We start from the raw sequence: 23,919 nt of genomic DNA on the forward strand, positions 1-23,919 counted from the left end.
AGCTGAGTGCAAATCTACCATCTTATTATTTGTTTTCTATTTTTCCATACGTTCTTTGTTCCCCTTTATTGCTTTTTCTTCTTTTGGATTAAGTATTTTTTATTATTTCATTTTATCTCTTTTACTGGCTTAGTTATAATTCTTTGCTGTGTGTGAGCATGTATGTGTGTGTGTGTGTCTGTGTGTGTAGGGTTGCTTTAGGTTCAAAGTATACATGTTTAACTTATCACAATTTGCCTAAATGATATACCACTGCATGTATAATATAAGAACTTCACAACAGAGAGAGGCCGGATTCCACGTGTCTGTGGACCCGGCTAGGGTTGGGATGTTGCAGGCAGCGGGATGTCCTGGTCCGGCCTTCTCTGTGGCCTCAGCACATTCCTAAATCATGGCCTAGCCCTGGCCTCCTTGCCTTGGGCCACGCATCCCACAGCCACCCAGAACCAGATGCACCACCGGGGATCTCTGAAGTATCCGCCTGCGAAAGTGGGCCCCTCGGCTGGCCGGCAGCAGCTGAAGGGCGTGATCCTGAGTACGTTCATCTGCAAGCCTAAGAAGCCCAACTCGGCCAACCGCAAATGCAGCCATGTGCAGCTCAGCACTGGTCGGGAGGCTGTCTGCTTCATTCCCAGAGAGGTCCACAGCCTAGAGGAGCAACACGTCATGCTCATGCAGGGCAGCTGCAGGCAGGACCTGCCAGGCGTCAAGTTCACCGATGTGTGCAGCAAGTACGACTGTGGCCACGTGCAGAAGAAGTGACCCCCTCTCCACCTCCCCCCGGATACAGCGGGTGGGTGTTCACGGCAGAACAACAACCTTCCCCATGGGGCTCCTGCAGTGTCCTTGGGAAGCTACTCCAGCTCTAGAAGTAGCTGGCCCTGGTTCAAAGCCTGGCCACCTCTTCCATCAGGGCCACCATTAAACCATAGTGGCCCTGGGTGTGAATCAGAAAAAAGGCGCCCCTCTCCCAACACCCTTGATTTCCATGCTGATGCCAGGGACCTCTTCTGCTGTACTGCCATGAACTGGGAAGAGGTTGCAATATACACAGAGACACCGCCCCGCCCCCACCCAACCCAGAACCTCCTTGTGTGGTATTCGCCCTCTGTGTGGTCTTGGCCACTGACATCCCTTCTGACCTCAGTTTCCTCCTGCAGAAAAAAATAGCTCCACTCGCAGTATCCCCTTTATTGGATTTGGTGAAGATTAAACTAGATGCTTTATGTGCATAACAACAACAACAAAAATAAACTTCACAGTAGTATACTTCCATATCTCCCTTACCTGGCCTTTGTGACACTGTTATCATATATTTCACTTCTACATATGTTACAGACCATATACTGCTATTATTTTTTCTTTAAACAGTCTGTTAGCTTTTAAACACATTTAAATAATAATAAAGTCTTTCCACTTATGTAATTACTATTTCTGTTGCTTCTCATTCCTTTGCATGGATCCATACTTTCATCTGGTGTCATTTTCCTTCTGCTTAAAAGACTTTAATATTTCTCAGAGCAAAAAGTTTACTAGCGATGAATTCTTCCAGCTTTTGTATTTCAGAAAAGTCTTAATTTTACCTTTGTTTTGAAAGGTATTTTTCCTGGGTGAAGAATTCTAAGTTGACAGGTTTTTAAAAAACTTAAAACTCTGCTCTAGGGCTTCTCTGGTGGCGCAGTGGTTGAGGGTCTGCCTGCCGATGCAGGGGACACGGGTTCGTGCCCCGGTCCGGGAAGATCCCGTATGACGCGGAGCGGCTGGGCCTGTGAGCCATGGCTGCTGAGCCTGCGCGTCCGAAGCCTGTGCTCCGCAACGGGAGAGGCCACAACAGTGAGAGGCCCGCACACCGCAAAAAAAAAAACAACAAAAAAAAACCAAACAAAAAAACCCCCCTCTGCTCTATAGTCTATGGTGTCTTCTTAGTTCTTACCACACCAAATCTAATTTCCTGTGCTTACAATTTAAGGCTCATCCTATAAATTGACTGATTTTCCCTCTACTCCTTTAAAGTAATCCTCAAACCAGGCATGCTATTCTCCTTCCTAGTCCTATATTTATTCTTCTTCCTTTCTCTGTAACTTTACCTCCATTTTTGTCTCCTTCATCCTTCAAGTTCTCTCAAAAGTTTAAAGCCTTGCCTTCTCTAAGAGGCCTTTCCTTCCCAGTTATTTACATTTTTCTTTATCACCATCTGCTTTTACAGCTCTTGGACTATCAGAATTTTCATCATTAATTATATACAGCATTTTTTGCGTTTTTCCTGATCTTATCTTGCCTGTTTGATGAAAGCTCTTTAAGAAAACTGAGTAATTTATACTGTTTATGCCCTGTACACCATCCTCTTTCTGTACCTCCTGCCCCAATCAGTTTTGTAGCTGCTTTTAAAAGATTTGATTAACAAGGGACTTGATAATTCACTGAACTAGGTAGGTATTATCTTTGGGAATCTGAAAGTAATTTATTAACAGGGTCAGAAGTCATACCAGAAAGGCCAATTTCACCAACTCTAACCACAGCAAAAGATTTGCATTCCAAATACAAACATCAAGCTTTAGGAAAAATATACTGCTATTCAAAAACTGGTATCGTTTTGATTTTCATGATTTTCATAATGGTCAAGGTGATCAAGTGACTAGACTCATTTTCCAGCAGGGATTGTGGCACTCATTTGGCCCAAACATTTTTTACATGAAGATGAGGACAGATTAATAGTTGTTCTTATACAACATGGGTTATGTTAGACTCCCTTAGTTAGGATTCCTACCAAGTTAGTTTCACAGAGAGGAAGATCTAGAGACCTGAATTACTGACACTTTTATTCTCAACTTCCAGGTTTAAAAATAGTATTTCTTTCTAGCCATGAATTCTCCACATTAATTTTATGTGCACTCATGCCCAGGCTTGTCAGATACTAAATGTATATGTCTCCAATTGAATAAATAAGAATGTACTTATAATAAATTGACCATTTAGTGTTTTCTGGGCTTCATCTTAGTTTCTTAGCTGTAATGCCCATGAACTCAACACTATTACTGCCCTTAGATTTTAGAGAACATTTATAAATCTATCTTTGCATCTATCTATCTAAATATCTATCATCTATCTAAATATCTATCATCTATTTACCTCTCTCCCTATCTATAAATATCTGTATATAAATCAGTGAGTCATTCATTCATACATTTTTTATTTTTTTGAGTTAACTAAATCACATTGTTTAATATCTCTTACCCACCCCCCAAATTTGATATCACATTACTCAAATCCTTTTTCTCTTACACCTCAGTTTATAAATTTGATTTAACCCAATATTTCCAATCATTTTCAATTTTATTCAATTTTCAATAAATGTCCCAAATGTTTTCTGTGCCACTCTGTTGGAAAGATCCTTAACTACTTTTAGCTTCCTGAGATGTCACCAGAGTAAATGCACCTGAGACCATATTCATGTTTGTTTTGGGGGGAAGATAGGGCTGGAGTAGCTATAATGCTTTGCCAGAAAACCTGTGTTAAGGCAGGTGCAAGAGGACTAATGTGTCAAGAACAATGACGAGTACAGAGATATTATGCTACCTGCAAATTAAAAAATTAGTCTGTCATAGTTTCATGGATGCTAGTAGAACACTCAAGCCTCCTGGGTCTAAGACAAAAGATTTTATTATTCGTAGCAGTATCAGTAGCCAAAGAATCAAAATTATTTTGTGCCAGTTCTTTGAGCCCCAATTTCCACAAGATAACGTGAAAAGGTGACATCGGCATACATAGTGGGCTGCACTTGAGAAAACTTGAGCTTAGAGAAAGCTTCTATAATGGTTAATAAGCATGTCTGTTTTTTACTCTGCTGGGAAACACTATCCCTATCTTCCAAGACTGCTGTACAAACATCCTTGAAATGATAGTCCAGAACCAAGTCAATCTTTGCTCAGAGGATGTGCAGAATCACAAGAGACCTATGGAGTGTTATCTTCAGTACAAGGGAATATTGGTTTGGGATTCGTCCTTTGAAATAAAGTCTTTCAGAATAAACAGGCAGCTCAATGAGACAGAAATAATTTCTGCCTTATATAAGGATATAATTAATTTTACCACCTGAACTAAAAATTTTATTTGTTATTGTTTCTGCAATGCAATTCTGACACTGACTACCCAGAATGAGTGCAGACTTCACAGATTAAGCAAACAGTCCTCCACAAGACTCCCCTCACTTCAGACACCAGCCACAAGCTCCAGAGTTCTCAGGTCACCTACATCTCTGACCAGCTACAAACTCACGGGTTCCCGCTACCCCTTCAGGTTCAACAACTTAATAGAATGACTCACAGAACTCAGGGAAGCATTACACTTACAGTTACAGTTCTATTATAAAGGATACAAATGAGGACCAGCCAAAGAGGGACAGGCATAGGATGAAGTCTGGGAGAATCCTAAACATGAAGCTTCTGTGTCTTTAGAATGTGCCACTCTCTTGGCACATCAGTGTATGATAACCAACCACAGGAGCTCACTCAGGCTTCAGAGTTTTTACTGGGCTTTCATTATATAGGAATGGTTGATCAAATCATTGGCCACTCCTCCCCTTCTCAGAGGTTCCACACTGAGTTGACATCATGCGGTTCAAAGTCTCAATTCTCTAAAATATAGTTGGTATTTCTGGAATGACCAGCTCCCATCCTGAAGTTAACTTGGGGTCTTCCATGAGTTGTCTCATTAGCATAACTCAGGTGTGGCTGATGGGTTCACCAACAAAGGCATTTCTATCACTTGGGAAATTCCAAAGATTTAGAGGCTCATTCCCAGGAATCAGACACCAAGATCAAACAAATACTTCATTATGTAACAGTTTCCTTCTTATTCTCCCAGATATATGCAGCAATAATTTTGTAAAGTGGGAAAAAGAAGGAGAAGGAGAAGATGAAGGAGAAGAAGAGGAAGAGGAAGAGGAGGAAGAGGAAGAGGAAGAAGGAGGAGGGGGAGGGGAAGAAAGAAATATAGAGTGCAACTATCAAACAATAATTTACCTGGTAAAGAGCACATGACTTTTCATTTATTGTTCTATATGTCAATGATGTCTTCTATATTCAAATTTTCTTTCTGCTATCTTCTTCAGATTGGTCCTACTTTTCTAATCAAGGCTATTCCTAGGCATTTTGTATTTTTATTGTTATTGTGAATTACCTTACCATTTGATTTCTCCTGTTATTATTGGTGCATTGGGTTCCTATTAACTGAGTATATCTGTATCAAGAGATTAATTATTATTTTTTAAATTAATTAATTTATTTTTGGCTGCATTGGGTCTTCATTGCTGCACATGGGCTTTCTCTAGTTGCAGCGAGTGGGGGCTACTCTTCATTGCAGTGCGCTGGCTTCTCATTGCAGTGGTTTCTCTTGTTGCGGAGCATGGGCTTTAGGCGCGCGGGCTTCAGTAGTTGTGACTCGTGGGCTCTAGAGCAGAGGCTTAGTAGTTGTGGCGCACGGGCTTAGTTGCTCTGCGGCTTATGAGATCTTCCCAGACCAGGGCTCGAACCCGTGTCCCCTGCATTGGCAGGCGGATTCTTAACCACTGTGCCACCAGGGAAGCCCCCAAGAGATTATTTTTAATAATTTTTAAGGAATTCTTTTTTCTGTTTCCCATCCTTATGCATAGTCAGAATTTCAGGAATAGCACTAAATAATACTGGGTGAGAGTGAGACTTTTTATTTTCTTTGTGATTTTTAGGGCATTCCACCAACATTTTGTTATTTCATTGTTGGGCTTTGCTTTTATCCATTTTACATCTTAAGCCTCTGTGTGACATTTCAGGTAATGACATATGTTCTAGGGTTTGGGTTTCTCAACAGAGCACTATTGGCATTTTGGGTAGATTATTGTTTATTGTGCTGGATTGTTTCACATACAGCAGGACATTTGACATCCCCATTTCCCAAACAAAATAACAGTAGGGACCCTCTGAAAATGGTGGTGACAATCCCAAAGGTTTTCACATATCCCCGTCTGCCCCCCAAAGGGGCAGTACCACCCCTTTTGAAAATACCTATTTTAGAAAATGTAAAAAAGCCAATCCATATCTAGGCCTGGGAACAAATCTGCCTACAGTAGCATAACTGCATGGTGTGGAGGCCTAATGAATCTCGAAGGAACAGAAAATATTCTGAGGTTTATAATACCACTAACAGGATACTGACATCCAGATTTTCAAAGTTTTGAAAATTGTAAAGACAATGAACCTTCAGGGAAGTACCTTTTTCTAGACACTTATCCCGCACTAGCCAGCTGTCAGCCACTCTGTGTCTAGAGTGCAGTCTTTTTTCCTGCCTCTATCCTCTCTTCTCAGCTTTGTTTTAATACCCACTTTGGGAGGAAGGTCTGTGGCCCCAGTACATTGAAGGTACAAGTTGGGTGGTCCATGGTTTCACAGGCAAAAAGAAGTTTGAGGAATAGAGTTTCCAACAGCTCCAAGCTACATACAAATCATTGTACTTTTATTATCCCTGAGCTGAGGACTGTTAGAGGTGCCTCATTCTAGTTCAAGAGGTTGTACCTGTAACCTTTAAAAATTGTATGAAAAATGAAAAAAATTTTAAGAAAAGAGGTTGAATTGGCCAGTAATACCAATTGTTCGTGTGTTTTTAATCAACGAAATGACTTAATTGAGTAAAACACTGGTTTTTTGTAAATAATTGGCCTTTCAGTTTATTTTATTGTGTTTTTGTGATCTCCCCTCTCTATTTTTATATTTCACTTTAATAGTATAGGGAAGGAAACCTTTTCTTATTTCTCTACGCATCTTAGATTCATTGAACAGAGAGCCCTGCAAGTAAGACTGACAAATTAATGAGAGAAAACCAAACAAGTTTACTAACAAGTGCATTGCACACACACAGAAGTACTGAGTGATGAGTAACTCAAAGGCTAGAACCTAGGCTTATCTTAACAACAGAAAAATAAAATTTTACAGAAGTAATAAGACAAAGGAAAATGACTTTGAGTTCCTAGCGGGGCAAATTGTAGAAAGGTAGATATACTGGGGAACTAATGGAAGATAAAGACTAGTTAATAAGGTTTGTTTTGTAGATTTTCCTGGTGCTGTCTCTGGACTTATAAGGGTCTAGAACTATCTCTGGGGATTAATTTCTGTCCTTTCCTGATAGAGAGAGGAGAGGGACACCTTTATAAATGTATGTTCTTTTAGGCAAATGGGGGAGGGCAGAGAGCTTTTCTTATACTTGCTGCTCAATTGCCTTCAGCTCAAAATAATTCTTATGCCAAAGTGGCATATTTGGTGGTGGCATATTCTGCTACCCTTCAACAGGAAGCTGAGAGAGAAACCCAAGTTCCTATGTCATCATGTTCAAGGAAAACACACTCTGCTTTCCTGCTTTGGTGGCCAGATAAATTTATTTATTAATTCATGCAGAAACATTGGTTAAATACCTACTAAGAGCTGGACTCATGACTCTGAAGCAACTCCCTGTGTATTCATTAGGTGAGGATTAATCTAATTAGATGAAATAGCCTTCTTCATGTGTTGATTTTTAAAAGTACACTCACTCAACCTTTAGACTAAGGCAATGCCTAATAGAATATCTCATGCTAGAGGAATAAAAGCAAATTAGTATGACAGGCTTTGCATTTGAAACTGACAGCACTGGGCTTAGGGATACACTGAATAAATATAAGAATTATTATACTGGTATCATTGCTCTTCTAATATATTTAAAAGTATATTATTTTAAAATGTATTTTATGTGCCAGAAAATTATGTCTTTGCTAGGACAGATATATCGATGACGACTGAATAATATTGAGTCTCTGTACTATAGACCTAAGTCAAATATTTGAAATTTATCTTTAAACGAAGCACAACAGTTGGCATCTTCAGCAAATTTATTTTTTTCATGTGGCAGAAGGCCTTTTCTCAGGCCTTCACCAGGAAGCTAAAGTCAGGTTTTTTTTTCTCCACTGATGTTTTTCCTCTAAAAATTTCATTTTAATATTTTTTGGGCATTTTTTCTGGCTCTGTTTAAATATTTATAGTCCTTAATGATAATTTAAAAATTGTACTTTGATTTAAACTGGCATCTTTTTGTTTTGATATTATGTCATGCTTCCTTGCTTTTTGATTTTTCCCGTCCTAGCACTGCTTATTCTACCTGTTCTCATTGATAGATCTAGTGGATCAGTGTTAATTCAAGAAATGTCTTGTTATAGTTGCACTTGGAGATATCAGCCCTGAATTTTGTGCTCTTGAGCATGTAGAGGCATGATGAAAGGTATTAAGAGACAATGTAGTGAGTGTAATGTTTATGAGCCCATCTCTGGAACCAGGCTCCCTGGGTTGAAATCATTGTTCTCTGTTACTGTAAGCTGGTTTCTGTGTTTGAGTATCCACATCTGAATAATGGTATTATAGTAAAACTCAGCTCATAGACTTCTTGAGAGGATTACATGGGTTAAGATACATGAATTGTTGAGAACAGTGCCTGACCCATAGTAAATGCAATGTAAATATTATTATATAGCTTTAAATTTAGTTTTATCTTTTTCCTTAATGTACTTTGAGTTCTTACCCTATATCTTGACTTGTATCTTGCACAGTCATGCGAAGACAATCAGTTAAAAAAATTATAGTTCTGTTAAAAAAGAGCTGCTTCTTTGGAACTAATAGAATACATTTTAGAATCATGCAATGTCAGGAATTACCAGAGAAACTCTTTAAATATTGCAAACATCTTCTTTCTCATACAAATCCAGGAACAAGACTTCCAGTTATAGGTATCTAAGGCCTTACAGAGAAGTAGTGTTTTTCCTGAAACTACTCCTTGTGAGGGATTGTTATGGGATTTTACTTTTTGTCAGCTCTGAATTAGGTACCTAGTTCATGACTAAATGTCTAATACATCCTGCTGATAGACTGGCTATAAATTTCTCCAACACTGTGTATTCCAGTGACTTCTACAGGCTCATCCTACTAGGGCCCATTAGCTGATGAGGGTTATTCTGTGAAGACTCTTAATATCTCTGCCACATAATGAATACCTTTAAAACATTTGCACTACAAAAAACATTTTCTGTGCATCTCTGACAGAATATAGGCAAGAAGAGACTTTTGAACTAAGGACAAAATCTAAGGGAGAAAGTTTTAAGAACAAAAATAGGTTCTTAAGGAATACTTGGGGAGAGTTCAATTCCATTACTTATGTTTTTAGAAGGGCATACCACTGCCAAGGTATGAAATAACCAGGAGGAATATTACTGAGGTGATGACAAACTTTTCCAGTAATAGCTACAAATGGTATCATTTTCTTCCAGACCAAACTTTGAAATATTTTTAAAGGGAGGCCTGGTAACACTGCAATATCTAGAAGAAAATAAAAAGGTAGGGAGGCATCCTCCCTAGTGACTGATTATACCTCAGAGACTGTGGAAAATTGAAAGCTATCTAGATAAGCAGTTTAAGGTGAGATGTTTCAGGTGTGAATGGAATTTTGAGGTGTCTGGTAAAGAAAGCACATTAATTACAAAGTGATTAGAGCTTTAAAAATTAATAATCTCCTTATGTTCATTTAGTTAAACATAAGAAACATTTAAAATTATAAAAGAACAAAAAGCTATTAAATCAAAACAACAATCTGGGATCAGAGTCATAATGTAATGAGACATTTTCAAGGTGAAGAATATGAAAACACAGTTGATTTTACAATAAAGTTAAAAATGCTCAAAATACAAGATTGTGTTAGAACTGTTTCTAATCAATGACAACATTTATATTCTTATATTAATTTTTGAGCTATTCGATGATAATTCTGACTTCCAAAGTGCAGTTAAAAGAACCACATTTAATTTAGCTTTGAATATGTGAAGTCTTATCATCAAAAAATGATAGCTAAACATTTTCCAAAGGCTTTGCATCCAAGTTATTTGGGTGAAAAATACAGCTTTGACTATGATCAGGCAGAAAAGATTTGCCCAAATGAGGTAAAATAGAATCTGAGTGATGAATATCTTTATCAGTGTAATGACTGACTGCTGCTGCTGCCAAAAAGACTGGTCACACCTCTTAGTGTGCTTGCCCTTGTTGGGTGGGTCTGACACAGTGGAACTCTTAGCTTCACATTCACTAAGGAGAGTATTTTCCCCTGACGCAGGTGTCTCTAGATGGTCAGGGCAATAGGAACAGGAAACAGTTATGTGAGGCACAGAGCAGCAGTCTGGGTTTCCTCTGTCAGCCCCCAGTTCTCAGTTCACAGAACCCATGAATCAACCCCATACATAGAAGGGCAAAAAAGGGTAGAATGCTAGGCTTTGTGGCTTCTTTATTTTGAGGACTTCACAACTGCAATAAGCTTTTGAATCTGTATCATCATTTTAATGTAGCAAAAGCATGACATGCATACACACACCCCCACCATTGGTTTATAGTCTCCTAATACCCACTCTATTAAATTACTGATTATATCCTAACAATATTATTAATTTATTTAAAACTTTTAGCCTCCAGTTTAATCAGTTGAAATCTATTTTGTCTTTTCTTACTAATTTATACAATTGTATTAATTGATTTTTTATTAACTTACATTTATGCAATTCATTTAGTTTTCTTTCATAACTTTTATTTTCACTCCATCTTTTTTTTTTTTTTTTTTTTGCGGTACGCGGGCCTCTCACTGTTGTGGCCTCTCCTGTTGCGGAGCACAGGCTCCGGACGTGCAGGCTCAGAGGCCATGGCTCACGGGTCCAGCCGCTCCACGGCATGTGGGATCTTCCCGGACCGGGGCATGAACCCGTGTCCCCTGAATCGGCAGGCGGACTCTCAACCACTGCGCCACCAGGGAAGCCCCTTCACTCCATCTTATCTAGTTGTATTCTGATTTCTTATTTGCCTTTTTATCTGGTAGTATCTTCTTTCAGTTTACTTCATTTTCAAAATTACCAGCTAATGTATTAGGTTCCCTCCCTTTAAAAAAATCTTATTACTCTCCTAGCTTAATAAATTATAGGCAGGAATGTGGCCCATGCCATAAAGCGGGTGCTAGGAAGTTAATTTGTGCCTCAAGAAGGGAGGTTAATGATTTTTGTCTATGTTTTCCTCACTCTTTTAATACAACTAAATTTCGGCCTAGTTTAAATTGACTTTTTTTTTCTTTTTGGTAGTGTATTTAATAGTAAGACTTTGAGTTTCATCTATTAAAAATATTCAATTCAACCTTAGGCTTCAAATTATCACACGTGTGTAAATTCAGGCCTTGCTTCTTATATTCTGCCTGGTGGTTTCATGTACTTGTATTATCTTACACTGAGGGCTTGTTGGAACATTTTTATATATTTGAATTTTGCTTTCATGTGTTTATTTAATTTATTTATTTATTAAGATATAATTGACGTATTACATTAGTTTCAGATGTACAACATAATGATTTGATATTTGTATATATTGCAAAATGATCACCACAGTAAGTCTAGTTAATACCTATCATCATACATAGTTACAAAAATTTTTTTTCTTGTGATGAGAATCATATATTTACTTTAGAACTAAGGGAACAATGCACAAGGTCAAGAGGAAAACTGGAGAGGGTATCCTCTCCAGCTTTCAATATACTGGATAGCCAACAGACAGACAGGAAAAAGAAGAATTCACTACTGAGTCACACAGTTCCCTCCAACTGTAAAGTCAGATACTAGTATCTTCTGAGGCTGTCTTTGTCCCTTCATAAGCAAGTCTTAACCTCTTTGTATAACATAGGAGAACAAGTTTGTTCGTAGGGGAACTCACTGATATTAGCTGACGATCTGAACAAAGTCCAAAGCAAAAGCACAAAATAAATGTAGAAACTCACACTAAGAAGTGGAATATGGCTGGGATCCAAAGAGAACTGACCCCAAATTTTCATATATAATGATTTTTGCAGATGCTAGTTAATGGTTTTCATTTCTGCTTTTTGCGCAAGTGCTGGAATTCATCAGATCTGGAAACAAATGTTTCAACAGTTCCCAGAGAATTTCTGGCCTACCCATCTCCAGGAAGTTATGGGAGTCTCATGAGGAATCCTGTTTCTTGTAATACTTATGATCCATTTTGCAAATTCCAAAGAGTTGAATTAGGGTCAGCAGCAGCTACTATTCACTTGTTGCCCACTAAGTACCAGACATTGTGCTAAGCACTTTCAGTACATCCTGCCATTTATGTCTTATAACAACTTCATTAAATAGATATTATTATCCCCATTTTCTAATGAGAAATAGGAAGCTCAGTTAACTTACCTCAAGGTCACACATCCAGGAAGTAGAGCTAGGACCAGAATCCTGGTCTTCAAGACTGTATTCTTAACCACCAGTTAACAGAGCCCCCATTAAATACAGCGTGATTCTAAATAGACATTTAAACGTGGAGAAGAACAGGCATATAATATTGTCAACTGTTTTCAAGTTAAACCTTAATTGATTGGGAGATAAACGGATGCATTTGGAAAAAGTTCTTCATTATCATTATTGTGATTTTATCAGCATCATTTAAAATTTAGTGATACATCGTACCATTTTAAGACCTATGGGCAAGGACAGCATAGGAGCCAACTGCAAAGGATGTAAGATATCAAGTGATAAAGCCAAGAATTTCAATCTGTAAAAATTACGCCCCACGTAATATATTAAAGTTGCACAAATCACAACAAGTTAAATATCCACATGCATAACTTTTCTTTAGGATTCCAGGCCTGCCCTGGCTTAAGCACCCTACAGATTCTATCTCCCTTTCCTTGACCTTTCCCTTACCTTCTTGTTGTCAGCCCCTTCTCTGTTATTCTCTTTTAATGACAATTTGCTCAGGAGATATTTCTTAAATAAAAATGTAAAATTTTAGCATAATTCTGATTAAAATATCTGAATTTATAGTCAGAACCAAAGCATTTTCTGTGTAAAAATATTTTAGTTAGGTCCTTATTTCTTACAATCTGTGCAGAACTTCAACTTTCACTCACTCTTCCTGCAGTTCAAATATCTTTCTACAAATCCACTCCTTTTATCTCATACTGTTCATGTCTAAGTAGATTGGATTTCAGTTGTCCCCCACTGGACAGTTGACCTCAGAGGCTCTCTGACAAACAGCATAATTCATTTTTGTCCAAAAACCATTTATTGGAGGCTTCTATATGCCAGGCAGCCTGTTGAGTGCTGGTGTGTAATTGCAGAAAAGACATGAGTCCTTTTCTAAGGCACTTACAAGTCAGTGGATGAGCTGTTCCTGCCCAACTAGCTATTATTTCCTGGTTCCCACACTCCATCCAAACCAAATTTTCTTCTCTGTTGCCCTTTTTATTCAGTTAACCTTAGTTAAACCTGGAGACATTAGTTGAGAGCTATGTCTGAATGCTCTGAATAGACTTTTCTCTACGACACCCCTCTGTGGTTTTCCCCTAAAATTTCCTTTTCATGAACATCTACTCCTTTCAGCAGCATCCTAACTCAGCCCTTCTGGCCATTGTGTGCTGTGATTGCTTTAATTTTATCCTGCTGGCATTCAAGTTAGAGTACCTTCTTTAATGGAAGAAAGTAGATAATAAATCATATGTTAACATTCTATAGGGGGAAGGTTTGCTACTTTTCTGCCTTGAGTGCTGAAAAATTTCTTACTAGTGGGCAGGTGGTAGTGAAACATGAAGGTCTGGAGGCAGGTTGCATGGGTTCAAATCCTGATTCTGACTATCCCTAGCTGTGGACCTTGGGCCAGTTATTTCAACGCTCTGGTCTTCACTATCCTGTTATGTTAAATTGGGTTAATAAACAGTGCTTACCTGTGAGGGTCATTGGGAGTATTAAGTGGGATCCAGTATGTAAAGGATTTAGAAGAGCACAAGTAAAATGGTAAATAACATTATCTATTATTAAAAATAATTCTCATATTTTTATGACTTCAATGTAGATTGATGTGAAATTGGCCTAGAATTTAAAATTTGCTGTGGTCCCATGTATCAAGATCTCCAAATAATTATTACACAAAAACTAAGTTCTAGTGATTTTATCTAATATTTCCACCTGGGAAATATATCCTAAAGAAATAATCCAAGATGCAGACAGACTTAGGCATAGAAATATTAATCACATCAAATATTTAAAAGGATGTAAAGTCACCTCTAGATATACCTTTCACTTAGATATTAAATATATTAATATACTAGTAAATATATTGAAATCATATATATTAGAAAATTTTTCATGAATAGAGTTTTAATGACTGTATATTATTCACTAATATAATATTTATTTAATAGACATTCATTGAAACACTATACATAAATGTTCTCTAATGGATGAGAAACACTTGTAACATAACAAGTGAAAAATAGTTTAGAAAATTGTATATATAATACAGACACAACTCTGAAAAATAAGATGCATAGAAGGAGAGATATATATTAGATTTATTTGAGCAGTTAACTCTTGGTGGTAAGACTATGGGTGGTTTCTATATTTATCTGATTTTAAAATAATTTTTTTCTGTACTGAGCTTATCAATTTATAATCTGAATGAAAAAAATATATATTTTAAATTGACATGGATAGCCCCATAGTTTTATAAAATGCTCTTTGAAAACTGAAATCTGGTGGGAATTTTATTTATTGTAAGTTATTAGGGAAATTCTAAAATGTTTGAGGGAGGGAACTGACTGTTTTTTAATAATCTTCCTCACTTAGTAGAATGCTTTGTACTCTGTGAACTTTTGTTTTGTGATTGTTGACATACCAACAGACTGGCTGAGGAAACTTTTAGACTTTTAAATTTTAGTAGTCAAGCAGAACAAATGGAAAAATTACAAGAACTCTTTATTATACACATGAATCTTTTTCTGGTTCTTTCTTTATTTTTCTTATGAGCTATTGGGCCTGATAAGAATCAGCACACTACGTATTGTGTATTTTTACAGACCTAGCAGTAGATGTGAAGGAGAAACCTTGAAGGACTGAGGGAGAAAAATGTGAAGAAGCTATAGTAAAAGCTCCTAGAAGCATCGCTGGCAGCACTGGAATGGCTGGGAGCCATGCAATTTTCAAGGCCATAGAAAGTTTCCTTGGCCAGTGAAAGGGGCTAGATTTCTGCTGTTGGACCTAGAAAGGAGAGGTGAAGTTTACTTGGCCTGCTCTTACAACTACTTCTCAATAAAAAACTCATCAGGCTTGTCATCACCACCTGCCATTCAACATGGCACAGGAACATTCTGGAACAGCCCCAAATAGGTAGAGTCAGAAGAGAGTTAAGTAGCTGCAAACCCATTTCTGGGTATAATTTCACCAGGGCCCAGAGTCCTAGTCCTGATTCTCCCCTTCCTTCCAGGAACAGAGGCTGTCATGTTTAGAGGGCAGTTTTCCTGGGACCACCCCAGTTCTGATGTGAAGCCACAGCACCCTCTCTAAGTTCTCCTCCACCATTCTTCTTTCCTGTGCTTGAGCTTCAAGTTCTCGGTTAGAAGTTATGAGAGGATAAACAAAGAAAAGCAGAATAGTAGAAGAAAACTCCAATTTTGGCAGGTAAAGGCACAACAAAGATTCTCAGCAAAGGTGGCAGAGTCCTCTAGATAAACCTGGAGACACTGATGTGGTTTGACTTCTTTGCCTGATTTGTGAAGACAGCTTTGCTTCTAAAGCGTTTTTTTTTTTTTGCTGCTTTATGCCTATCATCATTATCATCATCTGTTATATAGTGCCTAACAGTGGACAAAATGCTTTCATGTGTATTATTCCATTTAATCCTCACAAGCACCCTATAAAAATTACTATTATTTTTTACAAAGGAATAAACTAGAACTCAGAGATTAAATGATGTTTCCAGTTGGTAACCAAAAGCAACTCAAACTTGTATCTTCTGACTATTGTTTACCCAATTGGTTCTATAATTGACCTACACTATCTTATCATTTGTCCCAAATGACAAAACTCTGGGACTGACTTTTTTCATACTAAGGTGTATCCCAGATTGTCTGAAAACTTCCGTGGGCACTTTGCTACTATAGTTGTCAATGCTTATAAAACTCAGAAGCCTAAGTAGAATAGGGAGGATTATGAAAGATTGCTGCTTGGGTTCAGGATACTATTTTAACCTGTTTGCACTATCCTAAAGTGGTAGACTGTTGGCAGTAATTCTACTCTTAAGTCTTTCTTGACATATTTTCAATAAGTATGCAGTTTTCCCAGTGCTTCACCATTTGTAGTAAAAGAAGAAAAAATGTTATTTTAGGCCCACAAGCAAAGACTAAGAAGGTTATGGGCAGAAAATACATTGCCACAGTTCCTCAAATTTTACATAGGTCCAATAAATATTTCCAGTTCCCAGGACCCATGTTGGTGGTCTTCAAAGAACTCCAAACCCTGTGTGTAACTCAAAAAGACTTCCTTTATTCTGATAACACCTTGGTGACAGACTCTGAAAACACAGAGCTGTCAAGTGCCAACATTTTGTGGAGAGGGTTTCAAATTAGCTTTTCCTCCTGAGAATTTTCTCCAGTTTTCCCTGTTACTGGTTCTGGCACTCAGTGAAAGGCAGGGCTGTTTGTGATTCCTTAGACCTTGATGAGAAAGTACTCAGCTCTTTTGCTCTTAGGGGATGGTAACATTATTAGCAAAAGCGAAAAGGAGATGAAAATTCCCAACCCTGGCTTTAATTTTTTTCTAAGTTGGCTTATTCAGTACAATACAACAAATCTTAGAAGGTTGTGGGAAAGGATTAGTGAAATTATATCATTTGAGATTCACTGAAACACATTTTTATAGGATTTCATGTTTTTGATTCAAACATTTATTGAAGACCTACTCTATATAAGGCACGGAGAGAAGTAAAAAGATGATTCATTCAGTCATGTTCCTCTGGTAATCCTTCCCTACACCCACCCTGTGTAAAGTGATCACCCTGTTTGCTTCAATGGTAGCCAACATTTACCTTGATCACAACAGTCATGTAAAAAATGTTTATTGAAGGTTTTCTAAGTGGCAGACAGTGTGCTAGGTCTTGTGATATAACATTCCCCCTACTAAGCTGTGAGTAACCTGAGCGCTGAGATTTAAACAGAAAATACATGAATTAAAACTATATTGGCTAGCTCTACTGAACAAAAGGAGAGGGTGTCGATTCAAGGAAAGACAGGAACTAGGAGAAGGAGGCAGGAAATGGTGGGCAGTCTCATCCATCTTAAAATTAAACACCTCTACAGGTTTTAGGGCTTTGCATTTTGACTCAAGATTTAAAGATCTTCAAAGGAGAATCCAAGTGGCTTGGCTTGACTCATGGGCCTACCACTTGACCAGAGATACTTGGAGAGATGATCTCAGCACACACATCAGTGAAGCGGGATTCATCCAAAGGGTTGAGAATGTGTCACCAAGTCAAGAGGAACAGACACAGACAACCAAAACTCAACAAATATACTGTGTACCTGGCAATACTGCACAAAAACCTTGTATGTCTAGGTTCTGGAACTTAAAAGGGGAATCCTTACTTAGGTTTTTTCCAGAAGAATTAATTTCCTTCTACTACCCAATTCCTCTCATTTCCCCCTGGCAACAAATGCCCACAAACCCATTGTTGATATGTGATACTAAATACAGGAGACAGAGAATAGGTAAGCCAGAGAATTCTTAAACAACAATGTACACTTTTGGCTCTATGGTCATCTAAGTGTTCATTTGCTTTTTATCTGCATCTGTGCTGAATTACATATTTTTTGCTGAGTAAATAAATACTTTTTCCATGTAGTTCAGAAAAGTGAACTCCATTACCTTAGAGTCCTCATTCTTTTAGGCCCTATGATAGTCACATTACTTAGCATCTTTAAGCCTCAGTTTTCCCACTTAGAAAACAGGAGCTCGATCAAGCTAAGGTAAATGCTTTCATCTGGCTTAAATACTTATGATATTCATGCATGTAGGTTCTTGTTTTCCCTTCAGAAACCTTAACTTTCAGTCAGATTGGCCCAAGGAAAAAAACTGAAAATAGGTCACATTTAACTTAAGTACTTATTCTCTTTTTCCTTTCATTGCCGTTTGTTTCTTCATGCCCATTTCCACATTTCCCTTTTCCCCTTAGTAAGCTAAATAGTGTAAAAAGTGAACTGACACATTTTTTAGGATAGTAAGTCTTGGGAATACAGACATTATATCCCAAGTCCCACTTTTAGGCAAATTTCACAAATCTCACATTTTCCATGGTCCAAAATGGTGATTTGACTTCCACCTGTGAGAAGAAGGACTCCTCCATACAGGCTGGTGAATCTCACAATCTCAAGATTTGCGTAGCCTGCCTCTTCTCAGTTCTGAGGGCTCAGTCATTTATTCCTCAGCAAGAAGGGGCATTCCAGAGCAGCTCACATCACACAGCACAAACTACATCTGATTATGCGATACAACGTGAATTCTATTGATCAAATCAAGGTTCTAGACAGTGTTATATTCACTTTTCAATGCTCACAGAAATTTTTCTTTCTTGTAAATTCAAGTGTAACTGATTTTTATAAATTCCTAAATGGGTTATGATTGTCTCCACACATTTTCTATTTCTTGTTTTTCTGTCTCGAGAAAGAATGGCAACATCCTGCTCCTTTATCCTTAGAGGGGCCCTTCAGGTCTTTATTTCTCAATTACTCTCCTATCATTTGAGTGGCTGATTAGGTTTCTTCACCTAATACCAAGAGCTTCATATCTACAGTAAAATTATTTTCCAGTGGAGCTCTGGGACTCTCTGGTGATCAATATAATTTTCCCTGATTGATATTTTATAATATCTATGATGCTTGATAACAAACTATGAATGTGTTAGTATGTCTAGCTTTACCTAGCGTCAAGAGATTTTAAAAAATTGTTTGTCTAAATCCTCTGGCATCCAATATCTGTATTAAATTGCTTTGTTAATAGTATAAGATTCTAACACACTTAGAAGGACCAAAAGCAATGCTATCTTATAATGATTTTGTAGTCTTGAATATGGTTGACCCAGGTTTGGGAGAAATATTAAAAATAGTTATTGAGAATCTACTCTTAAAACTTTTTAAAAAAACTTATTGTTTTACCCCATTTGCTTCATCATTTGTTATTTGCTCTTGTTGAATACCTACTCTTTTACCGTGGCTTTACCTGCTTGCTGTTTCTAATTCTCACCCCAAACACAGGCAGTATCATTGATATCTTAGTGATAAAAGGAACTAAGGCTTTAAGAGATAAAGCAGACATCTGTATTTTTTGCCTCTTTTTCTCCTTATAAGAATATTTCCTTTGGAGAACTATTACTCTCCATCTATGTGCTCAGATGGTTGGATCTAGGCCTGGGTTCCTGCTCCAGGCTTAGCAAATGAGGCAGTGGATTCTCTTTGCTAGGTTCAGAGATGGGCACATGACCCAACTCAGGTAAATTAGAACCAATCAGCATTAGCCTCAGGACATTTTTCTGGAACAACTGGGAAAGGAATTCTCTTTCACTTGGAATTGTTAACCTGTGGAATGTAAGTCTGGAGCTGCTAGAGATCTTTTTTTCCTACCACATAGAGAAATACTGTAGGCCTTGAGAACAAAGCCAACAGAGAAGAAAGGAGGATTGACAGAAAGAGCCACGGATTCCTGAAATCAATATTTACAAGACAATGAGTCAGTCATGTGAGCCAACAATTTCCGTTTTTGCTCAAACCAGGTTGATTTGGGATTCTGTCACTTGCCGCTGGAAACAATCTGACTAATCAAGAAGCTACGCTCTTCTCCAAGGTTACAACAAAACTAACAAGTGTCAGGAGCTGGGATTTGAACTAAGTTCCGTCTTAGGTCAAACTCCTCTCTTTTTCAAGTAGAGACTATGCCTTCCAGTTGTCACTGGGAGCTGGAGAACAAGGAGGAGAAAAGTGTACACATGCAACTTTTTAAGAAGCATATTTCAGTAAACCAGTTAGTTTTTTAACATGACTGACACACACGTCCTTGCAGAATACCATACTCAGTACTGTGGCAAATGAAGAAAGAAGTAGAAATCAGAATAACTCCCTGTGTAAGTTATAAATTAATGCAGGATAAAAGACACAAAACTCATAAAAAGTAAAGCAGGAGAAAAGACAAACTGAGAAGTTAAATGGATGAAAAATTGATAAAACATTTTAGTCTGAGAGAAAAAGTAAAAGGCCATTTTGTATCTTCAAATCATCACCCATCTCTGGTGTTTCCAACACTATCCACAGAGTGACTTTTCCTCTGACCCTTTAGGTATATAACACTAGAGGCATCTTCAGTTCTCTCTTGCCTCCATCAAAGAGTCTCTAAATGAGTCGTGATGATTCTGTTTCTAGAACATTAGTTAGCTTTTCATATTTCCATGGGCCTGGGCATTTTTATATTAAGCCAGGACTGCTGCAATAATATATTCACTATACTTCTGTTTTCAAGCTGAGGGACTCTGTAACCCAAGAACGTACTAAACTGGTGTGTTTTAAACTATGGGCCACTATCCATAAGTATATTATAGGATTGCTTTAGTCAATTATGACCGTGTTTCTTTTTAAATAGAATAGAATGGAGTATAGCAAGGGTAGGTATTACAGCACAACAATTCTCTTTTACATAGATGTAGATATAAGTATTGCTATAGATATAGGTATTGAGTAGATCTAGGTATATGATGTGAATGTGTGTATGTGTGTGTGCATGTGTGTACTGAGTTGTTATATAAAATATATTTCTTGTAGTGTAGGTTATGAACAAAAAAAGTTTGAAAGCCAATGAACTGGACCAAGCAGTAATCAGCAATCAAAGAGAATATATTAGCAAATAATCTAGCTTGTGCAACCATAGGAATCATCATTATAAAATACAAATTTGCATTTTTATTACCCTTCCTGGGAAAATTACAGTAAATATAGCTTTGCATAAGTTCTAAGCACTTTCAAATGTGCTTCAAGGTTGACCACCGGATGATGCTTCCTGTGAAATAATCCGTATCTGTCATTGCTCTCTGAGCATTGCTCCTCTCCTCTCTGCCAAGTGACAACACTACCTCCATTCAGAATCTTGTTCAAAACACACCTCCTCCACAAAACTGTGAGGAACTTTGCCCTTGGGGAAAGTTAGCTTATACCTCATTTGGTTAAAATATTTTAACTTATTACTAAAACAGTATATGTCTACTATAGAAAATTTAGAAACTACAGAGAAAAAAAGATATAAAGAAAGAGAGAAAAGGAAAATCATCCATACTAATCTAGAATTATCCATGATTAACACTTTGGGTTAGCTATAAATCACCTCTAGATGGCCATGGAAAAATTTTCATTTTGAGGTGTTGAAGGGGAATCATAATTCCCCCCAATTTTCCCAATTAAAACTTGAATAAAATATAACCAATGTGGTCATAAATCACTGATAATTGAAAAATTAGTAATTATCACTCCTGAGTTTTAAGTACCAGAAGAACAGGAGCTTGACCAAGACTACCTGTGATTAAAGAACATTTATAAGAATTGATGTAACTTACTAGTTTTATTAATAGTCTGTGCCAATTTTGCTTTGATTCAGAAAACCTGATTTTCAGAGTGTCATAACGTTTTGGGTTGGCAAAAACTATGGTATATACCTGGTTAAACCTGATGAGGAAGAACTCAAAAATCTGGGAAAACAAAACATGTGAAAAATATTAGACTAAGTCCTTTAGAGAAAGACAGGATTGCATCTGTAACTCTAGTTTAAGTTTCTTCAGTCTCCCTCCTACCCCCAAACCATCTCTGTCAACCATCTTTCTAAAAGAATGAATGATAAAGCTAGCAAGAATAACAAGAGTTTTGCTGAATGCTGATGTATTTTCTTTCCTTTACTTGAATACCATGGGAAGTAAGTCTGAGGTTGTGAATATTAAAGTTCATGGCCTGGTTTACAGTCTCATCCCTGTGTCTTGTCCCCACATTTCTGGGCCAGATTTGCAGCTCCCAGTAACGTCAAATGGCATTTTGCCCTGAGGCAGGAAACTGAATGGGTTTTAGGAACAGAATGAGGATTTGCCCCAGTGGGAATGAGTAAAGGAAAAGGAAGTTAGCTTTTGTTAAAGAAGCAAAAAAGTCTGTCTAGAAGTTGAAATAAAAAAATAAAACTTTTTCAGATATCTTTGTTATTTGATGTAGGAACTGTGGCGATATTTGAAGTCAGCGATTTAGCAGTTTTTATTCAATTGCCCTGTAGAAATAGTAGTATCTGTAAGCAGTAGTGTCCTGTGGTCTCTGTGATCTTCTCGGAAAGTCTTTTCTTATCATGGGTCATAAAAACTTGTGATAGGAATTTAACAAAACACTCAGTATTTAAGAAATTAAGATTCCATCTTGGGCTTTCCATGGGGATATATTGCATTTTACCTCAGGAAAAGTCAATTGCTTTGGAAGTCCCTGCATGGCCAGCCTCGTCCCAGGGAAAGGACGAAAGGCAGAATCTGTTGAGCTGAACCATTTGAAATTGCTGGTAATAGATAGTAGGCACCTTAGATACGTTATTACTGTTTTAATCCCTACAATTCTGCTTTGAGGTAGGTACTATTGTCCACAGGAAGCTGACCAGAAAGGGGGTCAGAGAGTAAGGTAATTTACCTAAACTAGGGTCACTTGGCCTATCTGTGTTGGAGCTGGAGTTCAAATAAAATCTGACTCTGAAACCAGTGATGAGTTAGTTTATCAGAAAACAAAAGTTCTAAAGACATTCCTGAAATGCTTCCTTGGAGGTCCAAAATTAAAAATGATTCACTAAATGTGTTATGGTGGAAAGAGGATCTACTGTCTTTGGAAAGAAAAAGGGGAAAGAATGAGGGAAAGCTAAGTGTAGAAGATCAAAATTAATTACTGCAGTGAAGGACAGAGTCAACTGTGTACAAGTCATATACCTGGGACAAAATAAAAGCGATAATTTGCCTCTTAAGAAAAGCAAGACGTAGTGTATACATGCAATGGTAATTTGGAATACAAAAGGAAATTAAGAAATCATAGAAAATACAGACTGTTGATTTTAAAACAGTCTTAGAACTCTTTATTGTAAACACTGTTAGGATCCTTTAACAGTATCTAACAAATCAGACCCAAATTATGACTCTAGGACACTAATTTTCTGTCAACTGTAGGAAATAAATGCATGAGTTTTCTGAGTTCATTTATTGATGTGCAGATGTACCCAGGTTATAGTTTTTGCAACCTCAAATGTTTGCTCTGCTTTCTAAAGGACTTAGAGGGCTTCATTCAGCCAGTTACTTTATTATAGATGGTTCCTTTACTCTGAGACAGACCAAATACACAGAAGAAATATGTTTTTCTGTCTTTGAGTGAAAGAAATGTTATGTATGTTATAATCAGCATTATGTATGTTAATAATCAGCCTTCAACTATTTTAAAAAAACAAACCATTCACCAAAAGGCAAACCTTTATTATATCTCTACATATTTGATCCCCACCACTTAGTTGAGTAAAATGTGTTCAGTTAAGTCACTCAAGAGGTGGTATCTTCCACTTGGAACAATCTAGAAGTGAGGTTAACCAGGGTTCCTGTATTACTCATGGGTTCTGCATGTATAGTGACATAAAGTCATAAACAAAAAAACTATTACTTTTACAGTTTTTAATGATGATATTTTTTCTCTCTCTTTTTTTTTTTTTTCAGTACATGGGCCTCTCACTGTTGTGGCCTCTCCCGTTGTGGAGCACAGGCTCCGGACGCGCAGGCTCAGCGGCCATGGCTCACGGGCCCAGCTGCTCCGCGGCCTGTGGGTTTTTTCTTTTTAAAAATTTATTTACTTTAGGGTTTCCCTGGTGGTGCACTGGTTGAGAGTCCGCCTGCCGATGCAGGGGACGCGGATTCGTGCCCTGGTCCGGGAAGATCCCACATGCTGCAGAGCGGCTGGGCCCGTGAGCCATGGCCGCTGAGCCTGCGC

General features: G+C 37.7%; 1 protein-coding gene across 1 annotated transcript; it reads left to right on the top strand.

The window, feature by feature from the left end:
* Window positions 1-339: 339 nt before the first annotated feature.
* LOC309822950 (small ribosomal subunit protein uS12m-like) lies at window positions 340-762 on the top strand (the record flags this gene model as incomplete). Its single annotated transcript, XM_082655050.1, has 1 exon — window positions 340-762. The coding sequence occupies exon 1, from the start codon at window positions 346-348 to the stop codon at window positions 760-762; it is 417 nt and encodes a 138-aa protein (XP_082511176.1). The 5' UTR covers window positions 340-345.
* Window positions 763-23,919: the final 23,157 nt, after the last annotated feature.

The sequence above is a fragment of the Grampus griseus genome (assembly GCF_964374135.1).
Source record: "Grampus griseus genome assembly, chromosome: 5".
NCBI classification, from domain to species: domain Eukaryota; kingdom Metazoa; phylum Chordata; class Mammalia; order Artiodactyla; family Delphinidae; genus Grampus; species Grampus griseus.